The sequence below is a fragment of the Dipodomys spectabilis genome, unplaced genomic scaffold, assembly GCF_019054845.1.
Source record: "Dipodomys spectabilis isolate Male_0828 unplaced genomic scaffold, ASM1905484v1 ptg000075l, whole genome shotgun sequence".
Lineage (NCBI taxonomy): Eukaryota > Metazoa > Chordata > Mammalia > Rodentia > Heteromyidae > Dipodomys > Dipodomys spectabilis.
Window position 1 is genome coordinate 13,200,806 of NW_024870752.1, and position 20,824 is coordinate 13,221,629.

The 20,824-nt window shown below is 37.7% G+C and overlaps 1 protein-coding gene across 9 annotated transcripts in view; it reads right to left on the minus strand.

Moving 5' to 3' along the window:
* Positions 1 to 20,824, minus strand: part of Dock9 (dedicator of cytokinesis 9) — a 259,553-nt gene that overhangs the window by 51,396 nt on the left and 187,333 nt on the right. For all 9 annotated transcript variants that reach the window (XM_042682626.1, XM_042682624.1, XM_042682620.1 and 6 more), the window contains exons 29-37: positions 20,625 to 20,708; positions 19,888 to 19,999; positions 16,520 to 16,698; positions 16,196 to 16,309; positions 13,507 to 13,624; positions 8,522 to 8,655; positions 6,054 to 6,168; positions 2,578 to 2,644; positions 2,023 to 2,070 (exon numbers count right to left, since the gene is read on the minus strand). In XM_042682626.1, coding sequence (XP_042538560.1) covers positions 2,023 to 2,070; positions 2,578 to 2,644; positions 6,054 to 6,168; positions 8,522 to 8,655; positions 13,507 to 13,624; positions 16,196 to 16,309; positions 16,520 to 16,698; positions 19,888 to 19,999; positions 20,625 to 20,708 — 971 coding nt within the window. The remainder of the gene's footprint in view (positions 1 to 2,022; positions 2,071 to 2,577; positions 2,645 to 6,053; positions 6,169 to 8,521; positions 8,656 to 13,506; positions 13,625 to 16,195; positions 16,310 to 16,519; positions 16,699 to 19,887; positions 20,000 to 20,624; positions 20,709 to 20,824) is intronic.

The window sequence follows — 20,824 nt, forward strand, 5'->3', positions numbered from 1 at the left end:
AACAGAACAAACATGCAATGGGACAGAGTATATAAGGCAGTTTTAACACTTTTGTTCTTACCCAAGCAGGAAGAAGAGCCATACACTTTGTTAAACTTGTCAGCAGTCAAGTAGAGAAAACAGAAGAGTGATCTGGGTTAGCAATCAAACAGCTGACTTCCTACTGTGTACCATCACCAGAGCAGATGGAAAATAAGACCCGTGCTGGAATGAGACCTGTCCCCCGTCCCGAAGCCAACCGTGCCCCTTGCTGTGTTACTGTGTGTAGGAGAACAGGGACATGCATGGACCATCACTAACAGCATGCTTCTGGGTGGTTGGTTTCCAAGTGAAAGGAGGAGGCCCCGTGTTCACATAACCGGACCACTGGGGATGGCAGACACTGACAACATTCACATCATGGCTCAAGATCGCTCTCTCATGCAGCAGAAACCATGGTGATTTTGGAATAAGGCAGGACATATCTTTCCACAGCACATGGGACAAGGTAACACATCTCCACTCTCATCTTCCTCTGTCTATCATATTTTTAGTGTAGTCCATATTAAATGCAAATATATACAGAGGCTCATAAAGTCAGATTTCTTAGAAAAAAATTTATACCCATGTGGAAAAGAAAGTCAACCACTTCACAAAACCCAATTTAAAATATTTTGTCGGGAAGCAATCTTTAGCTCCCCACATTCACCATTTTAAGCTCTGAGGCATTGAAATTCTACTTGTACAACCTTTTCCAAATGCTATCTTGTGACATATATGGCAATAACTGCAAGGGGGTGTGAAGCACACCCAGCACAGTGCTTTTCTGCTACAAAATACAGTAATCACCCTCATCACGGACAAAGTCGGTGAGAATGCAAGTCAAGGGATGAGATAGGACTGGCAAGAAGGTACTTTGTATATACTTGCACTTAATACTTTAAGACACAAACATCACTGTTACAATAAAAATACAAGATCAGAGAACTTTAAATTACCACAATTCAATTAAAATCAGATAGTATTAATAGTAGGAAAACAAATCATCTCTCTAGTTTGTTTTTCTTTAAAAGAGAACACATACTTTTATTTAATATAGAACATAATTCTGAAAATTTCTAATGTTAACATAAAAAGCAAATCTTCACTTAGAAAGTCTATTCATCTCTGTCCTATTTCATTGCTATTAAACAGAATTTTAGGTAAGAAAAACAAATCTCAATTACAATTAAACCTTTAAGATTTTCTTAAAATGTGTTTACTTGAAGTTAAGCTGTTAAAAAAATAATAAATACTATAAGATGTAAACAAACCTCCTTACATATAGTGATACAGGATGGACCACAGACATACTCAATGGCTACTGAGCATTAGAAAAAAAATGTTTAAAGGAAATGTCACCACTGAAGTAGCTGTCTGGCTACAGATGCTGGAACCTGGGAAGTACAGCCCAGGACAGTACAAGGGGAGCTACATACTCAACAAAGAGTTCTAGTTAGATACGAATATGGGACACTTAGTGATTATTTAGAGTAAGAAGAGGAAAGTCTCCATTTTAGAGGTTTGTGGAAGTTCATACAAAATTGAGATTGTGTGTAAAAACTTTTAAGAAAGGCAGGTAATTAGGTAAGAAATTAGTATCTTTCTAGTAAGGAGCAGGACTGATAAGAATGCTCTTGGGGGGTAGGGAATGGAAAGAGAAATAATGGAGAAAGGAGAATATATAGAAAGAGGAACCACGTAGAAGAGAGAGGAGATAAAATAGTGTGAGAATCTGGAAAGGAGCATAGAACTAGCAATAGTCTATTGGAGACAATCTTTCCAAGAGAGAAACACAAGAACAAACAGGAACGAGGGATGTAGGAACACTGATGAAAAGGCACTGTCAGATTCTATGGTGGCAATACAATGCCTGCCAGCTGTCTTTATAGCTGTTTATGTAAACCACACCTGTCAATCATCACAGATGACTACTCCTACACATTCAGATCCAAGTAACACAGAAAACAACATGGGATTTCCAAGCAGGCTGTCCCACAGTACCTGGCTATGTATCTCTTCCCCATGTACTGGAACTGATGCAAGCAGACTCTGCAGACAGAATGTAAAATTATTAACGAATGTGAAGATAAATATAATTGCAGTACCCATTAGCAATAACAAGTTAATTAAAAATGTCTACTATCTTTCCGTTACTTCTGGCCTTCAAGAAGTCTCTGGAAGGTCCTTTGAGCCCAGAGAAAATGACTAAGCAGTCAGTGAAGACCTGCGCAGTATCAGTTTTATGGTAATTGGCAGAGCACCACAGAACAAAGGTCCAATCCACTGAGTAAATTTGCATTACTTGATTAAAATGGCTTATTTATGTAAGTATCTCACCTATCACAACCACATATCTGCAATAATTTAAGGCTGGCCACTGATCATTGGCTCATAATCTCTGAAAATATGTACTGGAGTCAGGTCTATGAGAAACAGCTTAAGAAGTAAGACAAGATGCGACATAAACTACAGTCCTGGCCCAAGTACACACTATTCTTTACACATCTTGATTATCTGGGAAACAACCAAGAAAATAAGGAAAAACAATCTACTCACTCAGATATTGTAAAAAAATCCATAAGTTCAGATGTTGAAGCCTTGTTCCAGTATGTAAACAAAGCATCTAGAAAAATAAATATTTATTTGGTAAGAATCACAATGCATAATTACCTATTATGACAGGAGGGGAAGACCCTAGAAAACATAAGATACGTAGCAAGAATCTATGTTACTACAGGCAGTGTGCCAGAGGTTCTCCAGATTCCACCCATATTGTGTCATTTAATTCTCACCCTCACCATATGCAGAAAGGAGTTCCCATTTATAGCTGTACTAAGAGAGACTCAGAGAAATTACATAATGCTCCCACTTGCTTGCCCAAAGAATCCTGGCTGAATAGGGGTTTAAATCAAGTGTACCTGATTCTTTTTTTTTTTTGTCGGTCATGGACTTGAACTCTGGGCCTGGGCGCTGTCCCTCAGCTCCTTCAGCTCAAGGCAAGTGCTCTACCACTTGAGCCACAGCGCCACTTCCGGCTTTTTCTGTTTATGTGGTGCTAAGGAATTGAACTCAGGGCCTCATGCATGCAAGGCAAGCACTCTACCACTGAGCCACCTTCCCAGCCAAGTGTACCTGATTCTAAAGGACATGTCTGACCCATTAGATTAGTAATGAGGGAAGATGAGGTATATTCCAGCTTTGGAAGATTTTTTAACTCAGAATCTAGATGGATAAGCTTGTTCCTTGAGGCTGGCCATCCTGGTAAGGTGAGCCCTGGAAAAGCCATGTGAATGTGGAGAGCCTTAGAGTTGCTCTATACGCCTTGGTGGCCCACAGCACACCTCAGACACAACAGCCAGGGTAAAGCACTGTCACTGCTATTCCTTGCTTTGGGCTCAGGCTACTGGCTGAGCCTTATGGCTTTGCACAGAGAAAGAAAATGAAGGGTCTAGCACTGAGGTGCTCATTAAATGTCAAACAGGTAAAAGGAAAGAGTAGTTCCTGTGACACAATTGATTTTGGTTGTTGATTTGGTAAGCAACCAAAATCAATTGTGTTACAATTTCTCCTTCATTCTATACCACATAAAAATCTCAATTTGATTAAAAAATTAAAAAAAAATTAAGCTGGGCAGTGATAGCGCACACCTGTAATTCTAGCTACCCACGAGGTTGAGATCTGAGGATTTTGAAGCCAGCCTGGGTAGGAAAGTTTGTGAGACTATCTCCAATAAATTACTCAGAAAAAGCTGGAAGTGATGCTGTGGTTCAAGTGGTAGAATGCTAGTCTTGAGCATAAATGGGCCCAGGGACAGCACCCACACCCTGAGTTCAAGCCCCAGGACCAGCAAAAAAAAAAAAAAAAAGAAAAAAAAGTGAAAATATGAATAATACAAACTTTGAAAAAATACAGGAGAATATTGCTATGACCCTGAAGATAAGAAATTTCTTCAATGAACTAACAAAAGGCTAGATGTGAAGTTGTGACTCAATTAGTAGAATGTTAGTCTTAAGCAAAAATGCTCAGGGACAGCACTCACACCCCAAGTTCAAGTCCTAGAAGTGTCATGTATACATATAAAAAGATACTCTAAAATTGTTCTAAATAGGCAGCTGCATTTAAAAAAATATGTGCATGACTTTCTGAAGGGTTGACATTTTTTAGCTCAAGACGGAGCTAAAAATTTCGCTTATTGGCTGGCGCTCTACCAACCGAGCTATGCCTCCAACTTTCATAGGCTGACTTTTTTTTGTCAATAGTAGGCTTGAACTCTGGGCCTGAGCACTGTCCCTGAGCTTTTCAGCTCAAGGTGAGTGCTCTACCACTTGAGCCACAGCACCACTTCCAAGTTTTCTGGTGGTTTAGTAGAGATAAGAGTCTCAGGGACTTTCCTGCCTGGGCTGCTTTGAAACCCAATCCTCAGATCTCAGCCTCCTGAGTAACTAAGAATGCCCTATATTTGATTTATATATTTGACTTTATCACTAAAAAAAAATCTGGCTTACTGTCTTCTCCTCCTCCTCTTTTTATTCTTTTTAACCTTTAAATTGTGATTTTAAAGTAACATATCGACAACAAAACTATACAATTCTCTCATAAATATATTAAGGAGAAACTGGTAATTTCTACCACCTGTTTTAGGAAATCAGGCTGCTACTGCTGCTGAAATGGGAGCTCAATATTAAGTAATAATAATAATAACATCTACATTTTCAGGCAGGAACCATATCTTAGTGGAAGTGTAACACCTGTATCTGTTGTCACTAGGTACATACAGTACAAGTGGCCTCTCAGGTTCTCAAAAAACTGGCATTTTGTTTCCACAAGAGTTAATCTTAGTTCAATGACCTTAAGAAAGTCTAGTATATACTTTTATACTTGCTGTAGGGAAAATAAGATCAGATTTGTGACCAGGGTAAGAATTATGACATGATTTCATAGGGTTGACAATACCACACTACTAGAGTTTAAACACTCCTATCATGGTTTTAAACTTTATGTGATACAGACTAAAATCTAAGAGCTCTTCATTTTCATTAGAAAGGGCTTAGTATGTGCTTAATTAGAACTACAATCTATTGTGATACCACTTTGCAATTAGAAAACTAAATAACTTCAGTTAAGGCCAGGAGTATCTCACACTCATTTTCTTTTTCTTTTTTTATTTTTGTCGGTCGTGGGGCTTGAACTCTGGGCCTGGGCACTGTCCCTGCACTCTTCAGCTCAAGGGGAGCACTCTATTGCTTAAGCCACAGTACCACTTCTGGTTTTCTAGTGGTTTATTGGAGATAAGAGTCTCACAGACTTTCCTGCCCGGGCTGGCTCTGAACTGTGATGCTCAGATCTCAGCCTCCTGCGTAACTAGGATTACAGGAGTGAGCCACTGGCACCCAGCTTGTCACACTCATTTTTTAAGTGGAAAAAATACTTAGATTCCTGAACACTGTGTTTTCTGATTTGAGAGACTGACTAATATTGTTACATAAGTTACTAGTAAGCTTGTTTGGACAAAATAGAAGAAAACAAACAAACCAAAAGTTACTTCATTTATCTGCTTTCTGTCTCAATTAAGATTGTAGGTTCAAATTTTATATAAATTAATAAAAAAGGAAGTTTATCCAGTTTTAGAACTAATTTTCTAGTCTTTTCCAAAGACTTATTTTTTTAAAATTGTGATTAAGTGATTACATAATTTCCCAAATTTCACAGTATTGTGGGATAGTGATGCTTAAAGTCAGACACATTCTAACTTTCATGGCAAATTGTCTATCATGGTCTATATAAATTTATGAGTTTTATGAGCTTTGCAATACAGTTATTTCTTCCACATTGGGTAATATGTACATTTCTTTTGTTTTGCATAGCATCAGCTGTTCCCTCTTACCCACTCGTTCCAAAGACTTTCATTCCTACTATATTTATTAACATATATATATATATATATAAAGTCTTATATTTGCAATGAATGTAATTTAATAACTTAAATACTGAAACAAGGAAAGCAAACCAGAAAAAATTTTTTTTTAACCTACCATCAGACATGCTTTTTAAGATGTAAAGGAAACACATCAGTAGGCTCTTAATCTCAGACTGGTCCAGTTTGTCACAGCGAACTACAGAATTTCCCAAAGTGTTACTTTGATGGTGCTAAAAAGGAAATACAGATAATTTTTCTAGTCCATAATACTAAGAAAAATGCAATTAGTTTTTTTTTGCCTTGGAAAAGAGAAAAGTTCTTAGAATTGAGTTGAGTCATACAAATTGAAAAGTACAAGTAAAGTAAACTTCAGGCACCATTAAACAAAGGCACACCATCATCCAAACATAATACACACAATGCTCCTTGGAGCTCTAGCTTGTCTCTTGTGCACACTTTTCTAAGGGACAAGTCAGGAGGCACAGCCCTTTCATACATTCTAGTTATGCCAAGTAAAACCTCATGCAGAAAAGTATGTGTGCTAGGACAAAGATAGAAGTGGACATACAGAAGACCACACAGCCATCCTCCCCTCTAGAGACCCAGGGCCTGCAACAGCAAGAAAGCCTGAGTACTGCTGTGTACCAGCCACAAAAGCCTAGAGCCCAGGTGCTGTCATTCAGGATACACTTTGGGGCCCATCTTTGAGCACTGCTGGGACAAAATACTTAGCAGGTGCCCAACAGGACAAATACAGATACCTCAGCACAGTGCCAAAGACCCTAAACTGATGAGGTTACTCCCATCATCAGCTTAGCTCAACACTACAAACATCAGAAAGCTTGGGGCTGAGAGGGAGGGCAGTTTTACCACCAAACAGCAGGTTTACATTTTAAAAAACAAACTTAAAAATCTCATCTCATGATTAAAAACTGAGGAGATTGTAAAAAGTAGGCTGTATTTCTAGTTGAAATATGGATTTTTTTAAACCAAAATGCCAAAAAAAAATGCCAAGGCAAAAATGTCAAGGCCAATTATGAAAATGTCCAATTGAAGAAATATATGTATATATATTAAGCAGACTCAGTTAATAGGCTTTGTATTTTTATTCAAAATGGAAATATAGGTGTAATTAGTGGCAAAACTGGATTGGTTGGGTCTCCCTGCCCTGTAGATGGGAGCTGCAAGGAAAGCTTAGTACTTCTGGTGGTGGAAGGGAGGGTGCAGCATGCAACGTTTCCTCTGGCAAAGGTGGAATGGTTAGAAGGGAAAAATCCACAGTGACCCGGTGTTTCCTGGCTGACTGGCAGCTCTCCTCCTCCTCTCCAGCACTGCGTATGACACAAGCGGAGTGCCTTCTTAGCAGCTTTTCCTTCTACGCATGAAGGCATGTTGGGGTCAAGGGAAAAGTTCAACATATCATGACACACACTCAGACAGAGAGGTTTACCCCTTGACACAACCACGTACATAGATAATCACATCAATGCCAGCCACAAACTTGATGCTAAGGAATATGTTTTCCAGACATTTTTTCTGACAATGAGGAATAAATCCTTAAGTGGTTCAGCTGTTTATTGGTAGAGACACTTTCCTAAAACTTGAAATAACTTAGGAATCAGTACCTAAGCTAATAGAAATCTATCATGGTTCCAGCTTTAACTGCCAAGCCTTATTGTGTCTCACAAAGTACTAAACAGTCTGAGTCTTTAGTAATTTTAAAGTAAAAGATGAGCAAGGAAGTGTGTTATAGGTGGGACACAGGGTAAACTGAGTGATTTTGAATCATACCTTATTCCTAAATCATGGATATTATCAATTAAACTTTTCTGGACCTTGTATTGGACCTAATATGCCAAGTTCATTGGATGGCTGGGTTAAAAAAAGTATTCTCTAGCTCTGAAAGAATCATTTGTTTAAGGTGCCTATTCCACTTAAAAAGTTGTCTTGATCTAAGATTCAAAACAAAACAGAGTATTTCAAGGGTCTAGGACATAGCTCTGCAGTACAGAGCTTGTCTAGCAGGTCTTAAGTCCAGCACCACAAGAATAAGAAGAGTGTTTCAGGAAGTGGACCCCAACCTTACATAAAGCTGTGATCCATATTAACTGAATCTTTTTATTTTTGTGGTCATGGGGGCTGAGTGCTATCCCTGAGCAACTTTGCTAGCCTTCTACCACTCTGAGCCACAGTACCACTTTCAGTTTTCTGGTGATTAATTGGTGATAAGAGTCTCATGAAACTTTGAATCATGATCCTCAGATAGCCTCCTGAGTAGCTAGGATTAAAGCCACCAGTGCCCAGATTAACTGATCATTTTATGAAAGCAAAAAAATCAAGCCAAGTGTTGGGTGGCACACCTTCAATCCTCAGGAGGCTGAGGCAGGAGGACTGCAAGTTCCAAGCTAGCCAGGGCTACATAATGATTTTTGAGTTTAGTCTGGACTATATAACAAGAACTTGCCTCAAAAGAACAAAACAAAGCAGGTTTCACTTAACAGATACTAAAACATGAAGCAAATTTACTTTGCACTAAATCCAATAGATCTAATAAACATCTGTGTTAAATGAAAAAGAAATTACCTTGTCTAAGGAATTGCTCTTCTCACTATTCCTTTCTGGAAGGCTATTACCCGAATCTGTGCTTATGAGTGATCCTCTTGAATCAGCATTTCTCACACTATTGATGTTTGGAGTTGAAGTTGTATATGGAGAAGCTAAATGGAAATCAAGGTAAGAACAAAGGTTTGGTAAGACAACAAAATAAAAGTAAGCATTGAGCTGTAAAGGAAACTGCATTTATGACATTAATATTTGTTAGGAAGTGGGTTCAAGAGTGGTATTCAAATGTGTCCACTTTAAAGAATCAGGTCATATAAAATGAGATAAAACAAACTTTATTCCGAAACATTAACAATAAATGTCAATTCATTTATTGGCATTGTTTCAGAATGGGATAGAATGGAGACATAAAAAAAAGATAGATCACCTAAAACTATTCAATGATCAAATTAAGTTATATAATGCAAAACTATATGTGTAGGAGCCCCAGAAAATTCTACAGGACTTTTTAAAATTTCAGGAAAACCAGTGATAACTTGACTTTGGAGGGAAACCTCAGTTTCAACACTGGACATGTTCTTTTTGATTTGGTTGTATCTTTGTGAAGCTGGATGTTCTGTAGTTGCTATAAGTAGTATTGGATAAAAATCAATTTGGACAAGGAAGTGAGAATAGAGGCAGACAAGATTCCTAAGTATGAGAAACTGTATCTACCAGGTATATATAACTCACTAGTACATGTTGTGTGTATTATAAATACAGCTATTTTTAAAATTATATTTCACATGTTTACTAAATTGTTGGGATGTAAGTACTTATTAATTTGGTTTAAAGTACCAAATAAAGAGTACTGCTATTTATTAACAAACAAAACTGTTAACAGATAAGTAAGTTCTAATAAACATAACTGCTGGTTTTAGCCCTGGACACTATGAACAACTGTGACAATTGGTCCATTTTTATTTTTCTTTTTGCTGTTTGCTTATTTGTGAGTTCTGGGGGCTTGAACTGAGGGTCTGGGTAATATTCCTGAGTTTTTTTGATCAAACCTAGTGCTCTAACACTTGAGCTCCGTTTTCCTCTTCCTCCTCCCCTTCCTCTTCTGCCTCCTCCTCCTTTTTTGGTAGAGTTTTGGTAAGAGTTCCATGAACTTTCCTGCCTGACTGCCTTCTAACTGTGATCCTCGGATATCAGCTTCCTGAATAGCTAGGATTATAGACATGAACCATCAGCCCCAGCTCCAACTAGGATTCTGGGTCTGGGACACTGGCACCCAGCTCCATTTTTATTCTTATAAAAAAAACATTTTGGGGATCTCTACTGTAGATAAAAGGAAAAAGAAAATCTAACTTGGAATTAAATTTGTGATGTTCATGAATAAATGTTTGAAAACAGGAATCAGCTTCTACCTTAATACTATGGAGTTTTTTTTTAGGTAAAAAATAATTTCCTACTTGTATAAGGTATAAAAATATATAATTAAAAATGATTCTTTTAGACTTGTACAGTTCTGGGCTGAGGTAGCCATGCCTCTAACGGAAAGGTCTGGAAAAGGGCAGAGTAGGGAAGATTCTTGTCACTCTGTTACTTGGCAGTTGTAAGAAGAGCCTCATAGACCCAAGCCAAAGATGCCATCTTTGGCACCTCACAGTAAGCCTGTCATTACTTTTAGATTTCAGCAGGCATATTTGTTGGCATGGACTGAAATAGAAGTTCTAAGACAAAATAAAAAAAAATAAACACAGAATATAGCCAGTAGTTGAGCAAAAATATTTTTTGTAAGTCACTCCATTTTTTGCATAAACTCACCATTTCTCAGGCAACATCAAGGTGGTCTTTATTCTTAGAAGGAAGACCCATGACACTGTAAGTCATGGCTGCTATCCCCAGAACAGAAAATGTGTGACTATCACAGAATAGGTGAAAACCCTTTTGAGAAATTATGACCCTTTTTCTACACTTAGATAAAAGAAATACACATAATCACTTAATTAAAATTATATTTCATAGTTAAAACATAGAATTCAGGAGAAAGAGGTCCTCTGTAAAGTAAAATTAGTCCTTAAAATTTGATTTTTCATGCTTGGTTCTAAAATTAAAGTCCCAATTTAAGGCAAACATGCAAATGCAGCAAATCAACATGCTTAGTTTGTTCCTGGGTATATGTGTGTTTCTAAGTATTTAATATCCTTAAAGATCTGAAACAACATGTAAGAGTTTCATCCATTTCTCTCTACTTTGTATTAATAGCCCAATGTACTGAGTAGGTAGAAAAAATGAATCTGCACCTAAAAAGGCTTGCATTTTAAAATGAATGACCCTCAGAGTCGTTTTTATTCAGGCAATGAATCTGTTTTAGAAATTTTCTTGTATCATGCTCCAAATTTAATTAGTGAAATCAGATTCCCTGACACAGGGAAAAAGCTTTCTCCTGAAGGCTAAGATCCTTATCTTGAGCACCCTATGTACAAAAGAAAAGAGTTGCTATAGCTACCAGAAAAACAAACAACAGCAACAACGACCATCTCTACCATATATGCACACACACACACACACACACACACACACACACACACACACACACACACACACCAGCAAACCTAATTTAAAAGCAGTGTTTCCCTGGAAGATACACACACACACACACACACACACACACACACACACACACACACACACACCAGCAAACCTAATTTAAAAGCAGTGTTTCCCTGGAAGATACACACACACACACACACACACACACACACACACACACACACACACACACACACACACACACACACACACACACACACACACACACACACACACACACACACACACACACACACACACACACACACACACACACACCAGCAAACCTAATTTAAAAGCAGTGTTTCCCTGGAAGATCCTCCTAAAAGATAACAAGGACTTAGGCATTCAAGATGGGAGAAAATAGCCTGTTATGGGTCTATTTCTACAAAGTAGACTTGGATTTTTATATTCAATAAGGAGTGAAAGGGACTAAATCAGTCTCATGGCCTAACTATTCCATGAATGCAAAGCAATTAAAGCCCATCTCTGCCATTTGGGTCATGCTAAGGATATCCAATAACTCACTTTTAAGCTTCAAAAGAATCCCAAATCCTAATAAGGTGAATTCTGAATTGGATAGAGTCAAATGAAACAAAACATTCCTTCATGTGCTTTAATCATTTCCATGAAGCCCCAAATGCCTCTCTTATGATCCTATAATGAGCCTAATGTGTTGAAAATCTTGATAGTGTGCCCTCTGTGACCTACAGAGGGCACACTATCAAGATTTTCAACACATTAGTAGGCTTCTAAACTTGTCTAGTTGACTCCTGAGAATATATCATAAAACATGAATAACACAACAGAATCATGCTTATAATGACATTCAAATAATAATGCTGAGTGTTTATACCCTGTAAAGCACTGTAGACATTGCTTTAGCTCTTTGTTTCTGACAATGATTCTGCTTTGGAGGTGTGGATATGGAAAGTATAGAAGATGGAGGACAACTTGCCCCAGTAACTAGTCAATGGTGGAGACTACAACTATCTGACCTAAGCTAGTAGCATGAATTATTGTAAACAAAATCCCTCAAAGAAGGTCACTTCCCCATTTGCAGAATAGCAGCTTGGCATGTGGGCACAACAGGAAACAGATACAATAAAGGCCCCAGAAGAGAAGCAAATGGAAAAATAACAGCCAGCGTTTGTTGTGTTTGTTGTTTTCTAGACTCTGCTTCCAGCAATTTTTATGAGTGAACTCCTTTTGTCTTTAAAATGCTAAATGAGGAGAGTATAAATATGAAAAATATATATTAACATAAATAAGATAAAAATTGGTACTAGTAGTATAAGACAAATTTAGGCATTTGTGTGGGCTTTCAAATTTTATATTCTACTCCATTTCACCACAAAAATGGCACATAATAATACAAAAGGTAAGAACATACACTTAAAATAGACAATAGTCCTGAAAATTAACTGGACAAAAGGGCATGTACTTTTTTCTGTACTATCAATTTAGAGTATTTATGGGTAGTCTAACCACCAGCAATAGAGGATGCTTAATTTATTCAAAATGTGGCAAGAAGAGGGGGAAAATATCTGCAAACAGATCATTCTTTCTATACATACTTATTACTACTTTCTTTCTTTCTTTTTTTTTTTTTTGGGTCCGGTCGTGGGGCCTGAACTCTGGGCCTGGGTGCTGTCCCTCAGCTCTTCAGCTCAAGGCTATCGCTCTACCACTTGAGCCACAGTGCCACTTCGGGCTTTTTTTTTTTGCTTATGTGTTGCTGAGGAATCGAACCCAGGGCCTCATGCATGCAAGGCAAGCGCTCTACCACTGAGCCACCTTCCTAGCCTCTACTACTTTATTTCTGAGCTGTGGCTCAGTTAATCAGAATATAAATAGGAACTTTTTTCAGGCATTTTCTTAAGGAGGAATTTTGAATCTTGATACTTGCCATCTGTTTCCTTTCTCACAGGGGCTGTTCTTTAATGTTTTATATAGAAAAAATATTGTAGGTTATAAGATATTTGAAAAGTGATTTCAGGATTGAATCCTAGCTACAAACTGCTACCTCCTTCAGAACTGTGAACAAAACTGACATTTCATCTAAGTCGTCAACACTATAAGTAAATTACCACCACTCCACCGCAACACCTGCAAAGATATTCCCTTTCTAAAACCAATACAATCCAATTAAGATTATAGATAGCAAATCAACTTAAGCATTTTACAAAAAGCAACCAGTACAAGCAAGTAATTAAATGCAATGTGGTCAGGATTCACATGCATTCTAGAATCTTCATTACACTGTATGGCAGAGGGATTTCAGTCATGAAACATCATAGTCAAGAAAAGAATATTCAAGGCAGAAAGTTAAGATTTCCAAGTCCCAATTTGCAAGTATGATACATTAATTAACTGAAAGACACTTTGAGTGACACTATAGAGAGGCCAGTAAGAGCATGGAGCATTACCAATGCCAGAGATAGCACCTAAGAGGTCTTTGTGCAGGCTGTGGTCCAGTGTGTTTCCCTTCTGCGGCGTCACTAGTGGGTTCCCAGCTGGCAGAGCTGGGGGCTCTTCCTTCATAGTCTGTCAAAGGCAGAAAGAAGAAACAAAGAAAGATGATTGAACAAGACTAATCAACTGTTCTTGAAGTGGGAGAGAAACTACTCGAGGAACAAGACATAACAGCCTGACATGTACAACACCTCTGTGTGGGAGATGAATCTACAGGGTTTGAGCAAGAGAGGAGGTGACAGAAGGATCAGAGGAATGAGCAGAGGACATTAAAGTGGGGAAGGCAGAGAAATACTGCTCTACAGTTATCACTTTCTTTCCTAGCTGTTCTTTGGCAAAGCTCTGATGCCCAACTTTTCTTTTTTCTTTTTTTTTTTTAAATTTAATTTTATTTGTGAATATACTGTACAGAGGAGTTACAGTTACATGGGCAGGATAATGCGTACATTTCTTACCAAGCATTGCAGCCTCCTCCTTTGTGCCCAACTTTTCTTTAGCCAACTTTGGGGCTTTTCTCCTACAGAGCAAGTCTCAGTTGCTGTAACTGCAGCACTCACTGGCTTTACCTTCCCTAATGAGTCACGGGGAATTACACTCTCCAACATTGAGTCTCTGGATTCTTAGAGCTCCAGGTAAACTCTCCATCAGTGGAGAAACTATATTAATTTTAAAATGATATCAAAAGGAATGTTACTTTGGTGAAAGACAAAGAAAAACCTTCTGTTTATTTCCCTCAAGATTCAAATAGGACAGGAAGACCATATTCTGTCCTGAATTACATATTGTGTTAATAACAGTAGAAAGAACATGGAAAGCAGTATTGTATAGTGAAAGATCATCAGGACAGAGGAAGTTTACACTGTGTGGAATAGCAAAAAAAAAATCTAAGCATAGATTATCTTAATATAATATTATTTTGGAAATGAACTGGGAAAGAGGTAGTATATTAAAAAAAAGGGACAATGGATCACTGTTGGGGATAAGGGACAGAAACAAGCCTGAAAATTCTTGAAGTGTATGCAGCAATGACAAAGTGGACTAATAGGGGAGTCAGTGCATGGGTACAGGATAAAACAGAAAGGGAAGGGTAGTATCTTTTCAAATTATTAGCAGAAAAGCCTTTTGAGGCTAAGAAAAGAGCTTTAGGAATGAATACAAGTTTCAGTTTATGAAACTTTTATAAACTTAAATAATTAAAAATTCTTATTGGTTAATGATGATGCACAAAGATAAATTAAGGTAATCAGTCTTAAAGGTGGAGGCCTAATGTCTCTACCCTTGGCATTCCTAATATCTAGTCCAACAAGGAGAAACTGGAGATCAAAGAAATGGCTTTTCTAAGACCATGCAGCATATTCCTATCAGCAGCATGAGCTCTAAAGACACAGATTAGAATCATGTCCTTTTTACAGCACTACCCACTCCCCTTCTCCCACCCATCATTTTTGTTGGATATACAGAATTAGGCTATTGCTAGTCCAAGAGTTGAAGGTTTAGTAATTGACCTCATCTTGGCCAACAATGTCATTTATCAAGAGTAACACAGATTATTGACAAAGTAAGGAGAGGGTGTACTGGATTGAGGAATGTCTTCTCTCCTTCCCAAATGCATGTCCACATGGAACTTCAGGATTAAATCTTCTTTAGAAATTGCATCCTTGGGGCTGGGAAGGTGGCTCAGTGGTAGAGTGCTTGCCTTGCATGCATGAGGCCCTAGGTTCGATTCCTCAGCACCACATAAGCAGAAAAAGCTGGAAGTAGTGCTGTAGTGGCAGAGGGCTAGCCTTGAGCTGAAGAGCTGAGGGACAGTGCCTAGGCCCAGAATTTGGCAAAAATTAAAAAAAAAAGAAAAGAAATTGCATCCATGTCCACCTGGAACTTCAGGATTCTTATTTAGAAATTACTGGGTGCTGGTGGCTCACACCTGTAATCCTAGCTACTCAGGAGGGTGAGATCTGAAGATCACAGTTTGAAGCCAGTCCAGGCAGAAAAGTCCTCATGAGACTCTTATTTCCAATGAACTACTCAAAAACTGGAAGTGTCTGTATGGCTCAAAGTAGTAGAGGAATAGCCTTGAGCAAAAGAGCTCAGGGATAGCACCCAGGCCAAGTTCAAGTCCTACAACAGAAAGAAACAAGGAAAGAAAGAAAGAAAGAAAGAAAGAAAGAAAGAAAGAAAGAAAGAAAGAAAGAAAGAAAGAGAGAGAGAGAGAGAGAGAGAGAGAGAGAGAGAGAGAGAGAGAGAGAGAGGGAGGGAGGGAAGGAGGGAGGGAGGAAGGAAGGAAGGAAGGGAGGGAGGGAGGGAGGAAGGAAGGAAGGAAGGAAGGGAGGGAGGGAGGGAGGGAATACATCTTTCTAGATGTAATTAAAGTAGAAGGTAAGATGAGGTCATACTAAGAGAAGCCTAAATCCAACTAAGTCACAGACCAGTTGGTCTGTTCCAGGGGTGAACTCCATGTGAAGACAAAAGCAGATATTGGGATGATACAGCCACAAGCCAAAGAACACTAGGACCACCACTCTGAAGACACCTTGATTTTAGACTCTCAACTGTGAGAGAGAATTTTTTGCTGTTCTAAGTTATTCTGTTATGGTAGTTCCCAAACACAATTTAGGTTGTATCCATGTAATTCTGCTTACGTACACTGCCTGGGTTCACAGGGAAGGGTGACACGTCCCTCACATTGATTCGCTGGACATTTTCGATAAGCAGACCAAACAGAGGCAGGTAGAGAGTGGCTATCCTTGCCTGATGACTCTGAAATGAAGACACAGAGGGTAAGTTAATTCTACAGCTCTGGAAATCGAATAGAAGTCTGAGTTATATTTGGCCATCTCTTTTCTATGAAAAATTTCTGTATATACTGATATGTGACTTTAATCCAAAAACAAAACAAAATCTTAGTGCTGTCATCATGATTTTTTTGATTTCTTTATCAAATACTTCCTTCTCCTGGAGACATCTTACCCTTGAGGCGTATCTGTCATCAAAAGAATGCTTTATGAGCAGGTTCTTGAGCACACTGATGGCAATCACGCGGACCTCTCGAAATTCTTGGAGGGCAGTGCCCACCTCTCTAAGTAACAGTCCTACCAAGAAGTGATTTCTGCAGAACTCATCTGTTAATGAGTAGTCAAGCTGGAGATCTAAAATAATGGCAGAAATTACTTTAGTTATGGTGACTCCAGTGCTTTATGAATAAAATAAAAAATTAAGCCCATCTTCTAGGTTCAGCCTACTCTGTATATCTGGCCTTATAAAAGAAAGGATTGATTCGAATCTACTGCTCTGCTTTTGAACACATCAAACTTTTACATGAAAACCAAATTTAAGTACAAAAATTATAATGGATTTTGAATTTTGGAAAATATAGTATCTTATATAAGTGAGATTAGTAATAATTTTTAGAATATAGAAAAATACCTTATAAATACATTTTATTATGAAAAAAATTAAAAATAAAGTTATCGTACTAATTAATAGAATTGCAAAAGAGTAATCTATACACAAAACCATGTATTACAGAAAGAATAAGAGCCAGGTATAGTGGTATATGTTTGTAATCTAAGCTGTTTGGGAGATAGAGATAGGAGAATCATAGTTTAAGGCCAGCTCAGGCAAAGTTATGACAATGCCCTGCCTGAGAAACAAACTGAAAGCAGTAGTGCTGAAAGCCCTAAGAAAAGAAAGAACAAATGTATCCATTCTCTGGTCATAAATGCTTTTTATAGCTCTAATAAAACCTAATGTGTTAGCCTGGTGTCACTGGCTCACACCTTGAATCCTAGCTATTCAGGAAGCTGAGATCTGAGGATCATGGTTCAAAATCAGCCCAGGCAGGAAAGTCCATGAAACTGTTATCTCCAATTAACCACCAAAAAGCTAGAAGTAGAGCTGTTGTTGCTCAAGTGGTAGCAGAGTACTAGCCTTGAATGAAAAAGCTCAGGAATAGCACCCAGGCGGAGTTCAAGCTCCAGGAAAAACAAAACAAAACAAAAACCAAACCAAACCAACCAGACAAAAACTTCAATGTGTTTTAAATGAACAAATGAGCACATACCCCATTTATTCTGCTCTCACTAAATGAAAAAAATTATTTTAGTATTTCCTAAAATGTCCTAATATTTCTGTGTCTCTAAAATTAATATATATTAAAAATGTAAGCTAAAACAGAAATAGAAAAAGCACCAAATCAAACTAATAACTCAACCATAAGCTAAATGACAAGCTACATGACAAAACTGAACGCTCCTCTGGAGATAAGACAGTCACAAACATGAACTCTGCAGAGGGACTGTATGTTCAAGCAGTTAAACAGTACTCTAAAGCTGCAGGCAGCTAAAGCTAGGACATGAGTTGCAATACTTACATCTTATTAGAGGAACTTCTACAAACCCTCCTTTGACTCTATGAACCTCAACCTCTTTAGTAGAAGGGAGAAAATATTCATGTTCCCCAAATAAACATATTCAACTGTTTATACTTATACTCAGTTGATCCAAACTACAGCTCACAGCTTGAGTTCACATAAGTCTCTCAGAACAGATACTTATGTTTTAACTGTGTATTCACTATGGCCCTGTGATAGCGTGTACATATGTATATATGTATGTGTAGGTGTGTATGTGAAAGGGAAGGCAAGATCGAGCAAGTGAAAAAAAACAGGAAAATGCTAAAAAGAGATTTATCCTCATCCATGTAGCAGGACAAATTATCTTTTTTGCTTCTAGATACCCTGGAAATCCACTGAACTGGTTCGAGTCTATGGGGCACGTGAAAGGCTTGTTTCTCTCAATTGGTTCTAGAAGAAAATCAGGCTCTTGCAGGGCAGATCAGAGGATATAACATATATGAAAACATATTCTCTACCCAAACACTGGATATGAAGAGCTGTCCTTAGTGCATATCCAGGGGAAGGAAAACAGTGTCTAGAAATGTACAAATGACTTGAGTAACAGAGGGTGTGGTAACATCTGTATGAAGGGCATAGGAGAGCAAGTGATTCTTGGTGGGGAAAGGGAAGAATGTGAGGAGCCCCTGGAAGCCCTGATAAACATGTGTGACATGACTACTAGGGAGGAAGAGGAGGATTCACCAGGGAGAGGGTTTCTTTGTGGTTGAGAGGTGGCAAGGGCAGGCATGAATATGTGGAAAGCTGCGAGTAAGCAGATATGCCTGAAATGTGAAGAAAAGTGGGTAAGTGATGAAAGAGGTGGACCCAGGTTGGATGTTGAATGTTGGATGTTGATGTTGGCTGTTCCCTCAGCCCAGGAAACTTTCTCTCAGACCTGTGTGGGTTTATTTAGCTCAAGTCTTCACTTTGTCCAGCCCATTATCTAACTATCCTATCATAACAGTCACTTTTCCCCATTCCAAGCTTTCTTTTTTTTTTCTCTTTAGCATTTATCAGTGTCCAACTATCTGTGTATTTCGGTTATATAAAGAGTCCAAAGATTTCCATCTAGGTTGTCTACAAGTATATCCCAAAACTAGACACAACTAGTGCTGGGTAAATATTTGCTAAATGCACGAATGCTGACTCTGTCAGTAAAATCTGTTTGGGGGATTGTATGTTTGAATAAATGACTTTGTATGTTTTCTTCTGAATGTCAGAGTATCATTAATAGTTTGGTAGCATCCTTTAGCATTAAAAATTCTGAGCACGCTAAGCACTAAATTCAACAAATATTACTTAACAGACTGAACTCGACAGACTGAGTGAAGAAAAGAAACTCAGCATGCAAACATAAAAAGCATGTGAGTAAGCCACATTGCTTTGAGGTAAACTATTGCTACCACTGTGGACAAGGGCTATGAAAATGGTATAATGCATTTTTGGAGGGAAATAGAGCTTTTTGTTTGTTCTACTTCTTTTAGAAACATCCCAGAGAATCTAGTGATCTCATGAGCAAGAGAGCTCCCTGGGATGTTTTAGTTTTGGTACAAACAAATTTACCAGTTTGTCATGAGCTTAAAAACTGAATTACACAGAAATGCCTAAATGAATAACATATGCAAGCATTTCAGCAACCACTTGCATTCTTTTTCTTTTAGAGGAGGAAAATGCAAGAAAGCAAGCTCACATCCCACACCTACCTACAGGAGTGTCATTTGACTCCAAAGCTGGTGAAAGAAAAGCTAATTAATAAGAAAAATGAAAAGTGAAACAAACTAAATTGAATAAAGTAGATTTCTATTGTTTAGACAGAAGAATTTTTAATGAATAATTTTTGAAATAGAAATTTAACAGGAAAAAGTTGATTAATAAATTAAAAACTAAGACATTATAGCATAATCTTATTATGAAAAAATTAAAACAAGCTAAAACAGATTACCTTGGTATCTCTGAATCCTGCCTTTTCCAAATGGCATTGGTAAGTTCAAAGGAATATAGTGTTCATGATTGCATACTACACGGAGAAATTCAAACTTATATTCAAATAGGGTCTGCAGGGGAAAAAAAAACTTTAGTCATCAATTAAAACTTCACTGGATGCTTTGTTGAAAAAAAAAAACTATTAGGAACAATATACTCAGTCCTTTAGCTCTATCTCCATAAGCCTTTGGAAACTGCATGTTCAATTCCATTTTACAAATTTTAGAATGGCTTCAGGGATTTATTTGAAAATCAAGAACAGATTTCATTAAACAATGTCTTTTAGGCAATTTATTATTTATATTCATTCTACTTCAAGAAAGGATTTTAAGTAGCTTATAACTGCATACATAAACTTGATATAACTTAAAACATCATTAAAGCGTTAAAAAAAGTAAAAAAAAAAAAAAAAAAAACCAACAAGTAATTCCACCAGAAATGTGACATGTTTTCTTCTTTTGTCTTGCTAAATAAACTGTGATTTATTAGTTTTGCAGCTAAGAAGTCATTTCAGGTATTTTAGAAAAAACTAATGGGTACTGTTAATTTCTCATTCTGTTTACTAGGTTCCTAATATCTTACATACATGAATGTATTTCCACGAGGAGAGTGAGCTATGCTTTTAGGATTGAAAGAATATTCTGATGAGAATGAGAAGAACAGGTGGATTTTTGATGTGACTTAGACACAACCTACCTTGGGGTCTCCAGGAGCAAAGCAGCTGATGTAATTGTTGATCTGTTTGAAGACAAAACCTCTGTCCATGAAGGTAAAACATCTCTGTGGAGGAAACAACCCACAAATGATTTCATGTTCAGGTTCTTTAAAACTTAAAGTTTGAGTACAAATCAGCATTTACTAAAGAACTTATCCTTCAGCATAAAACATGTCATCAA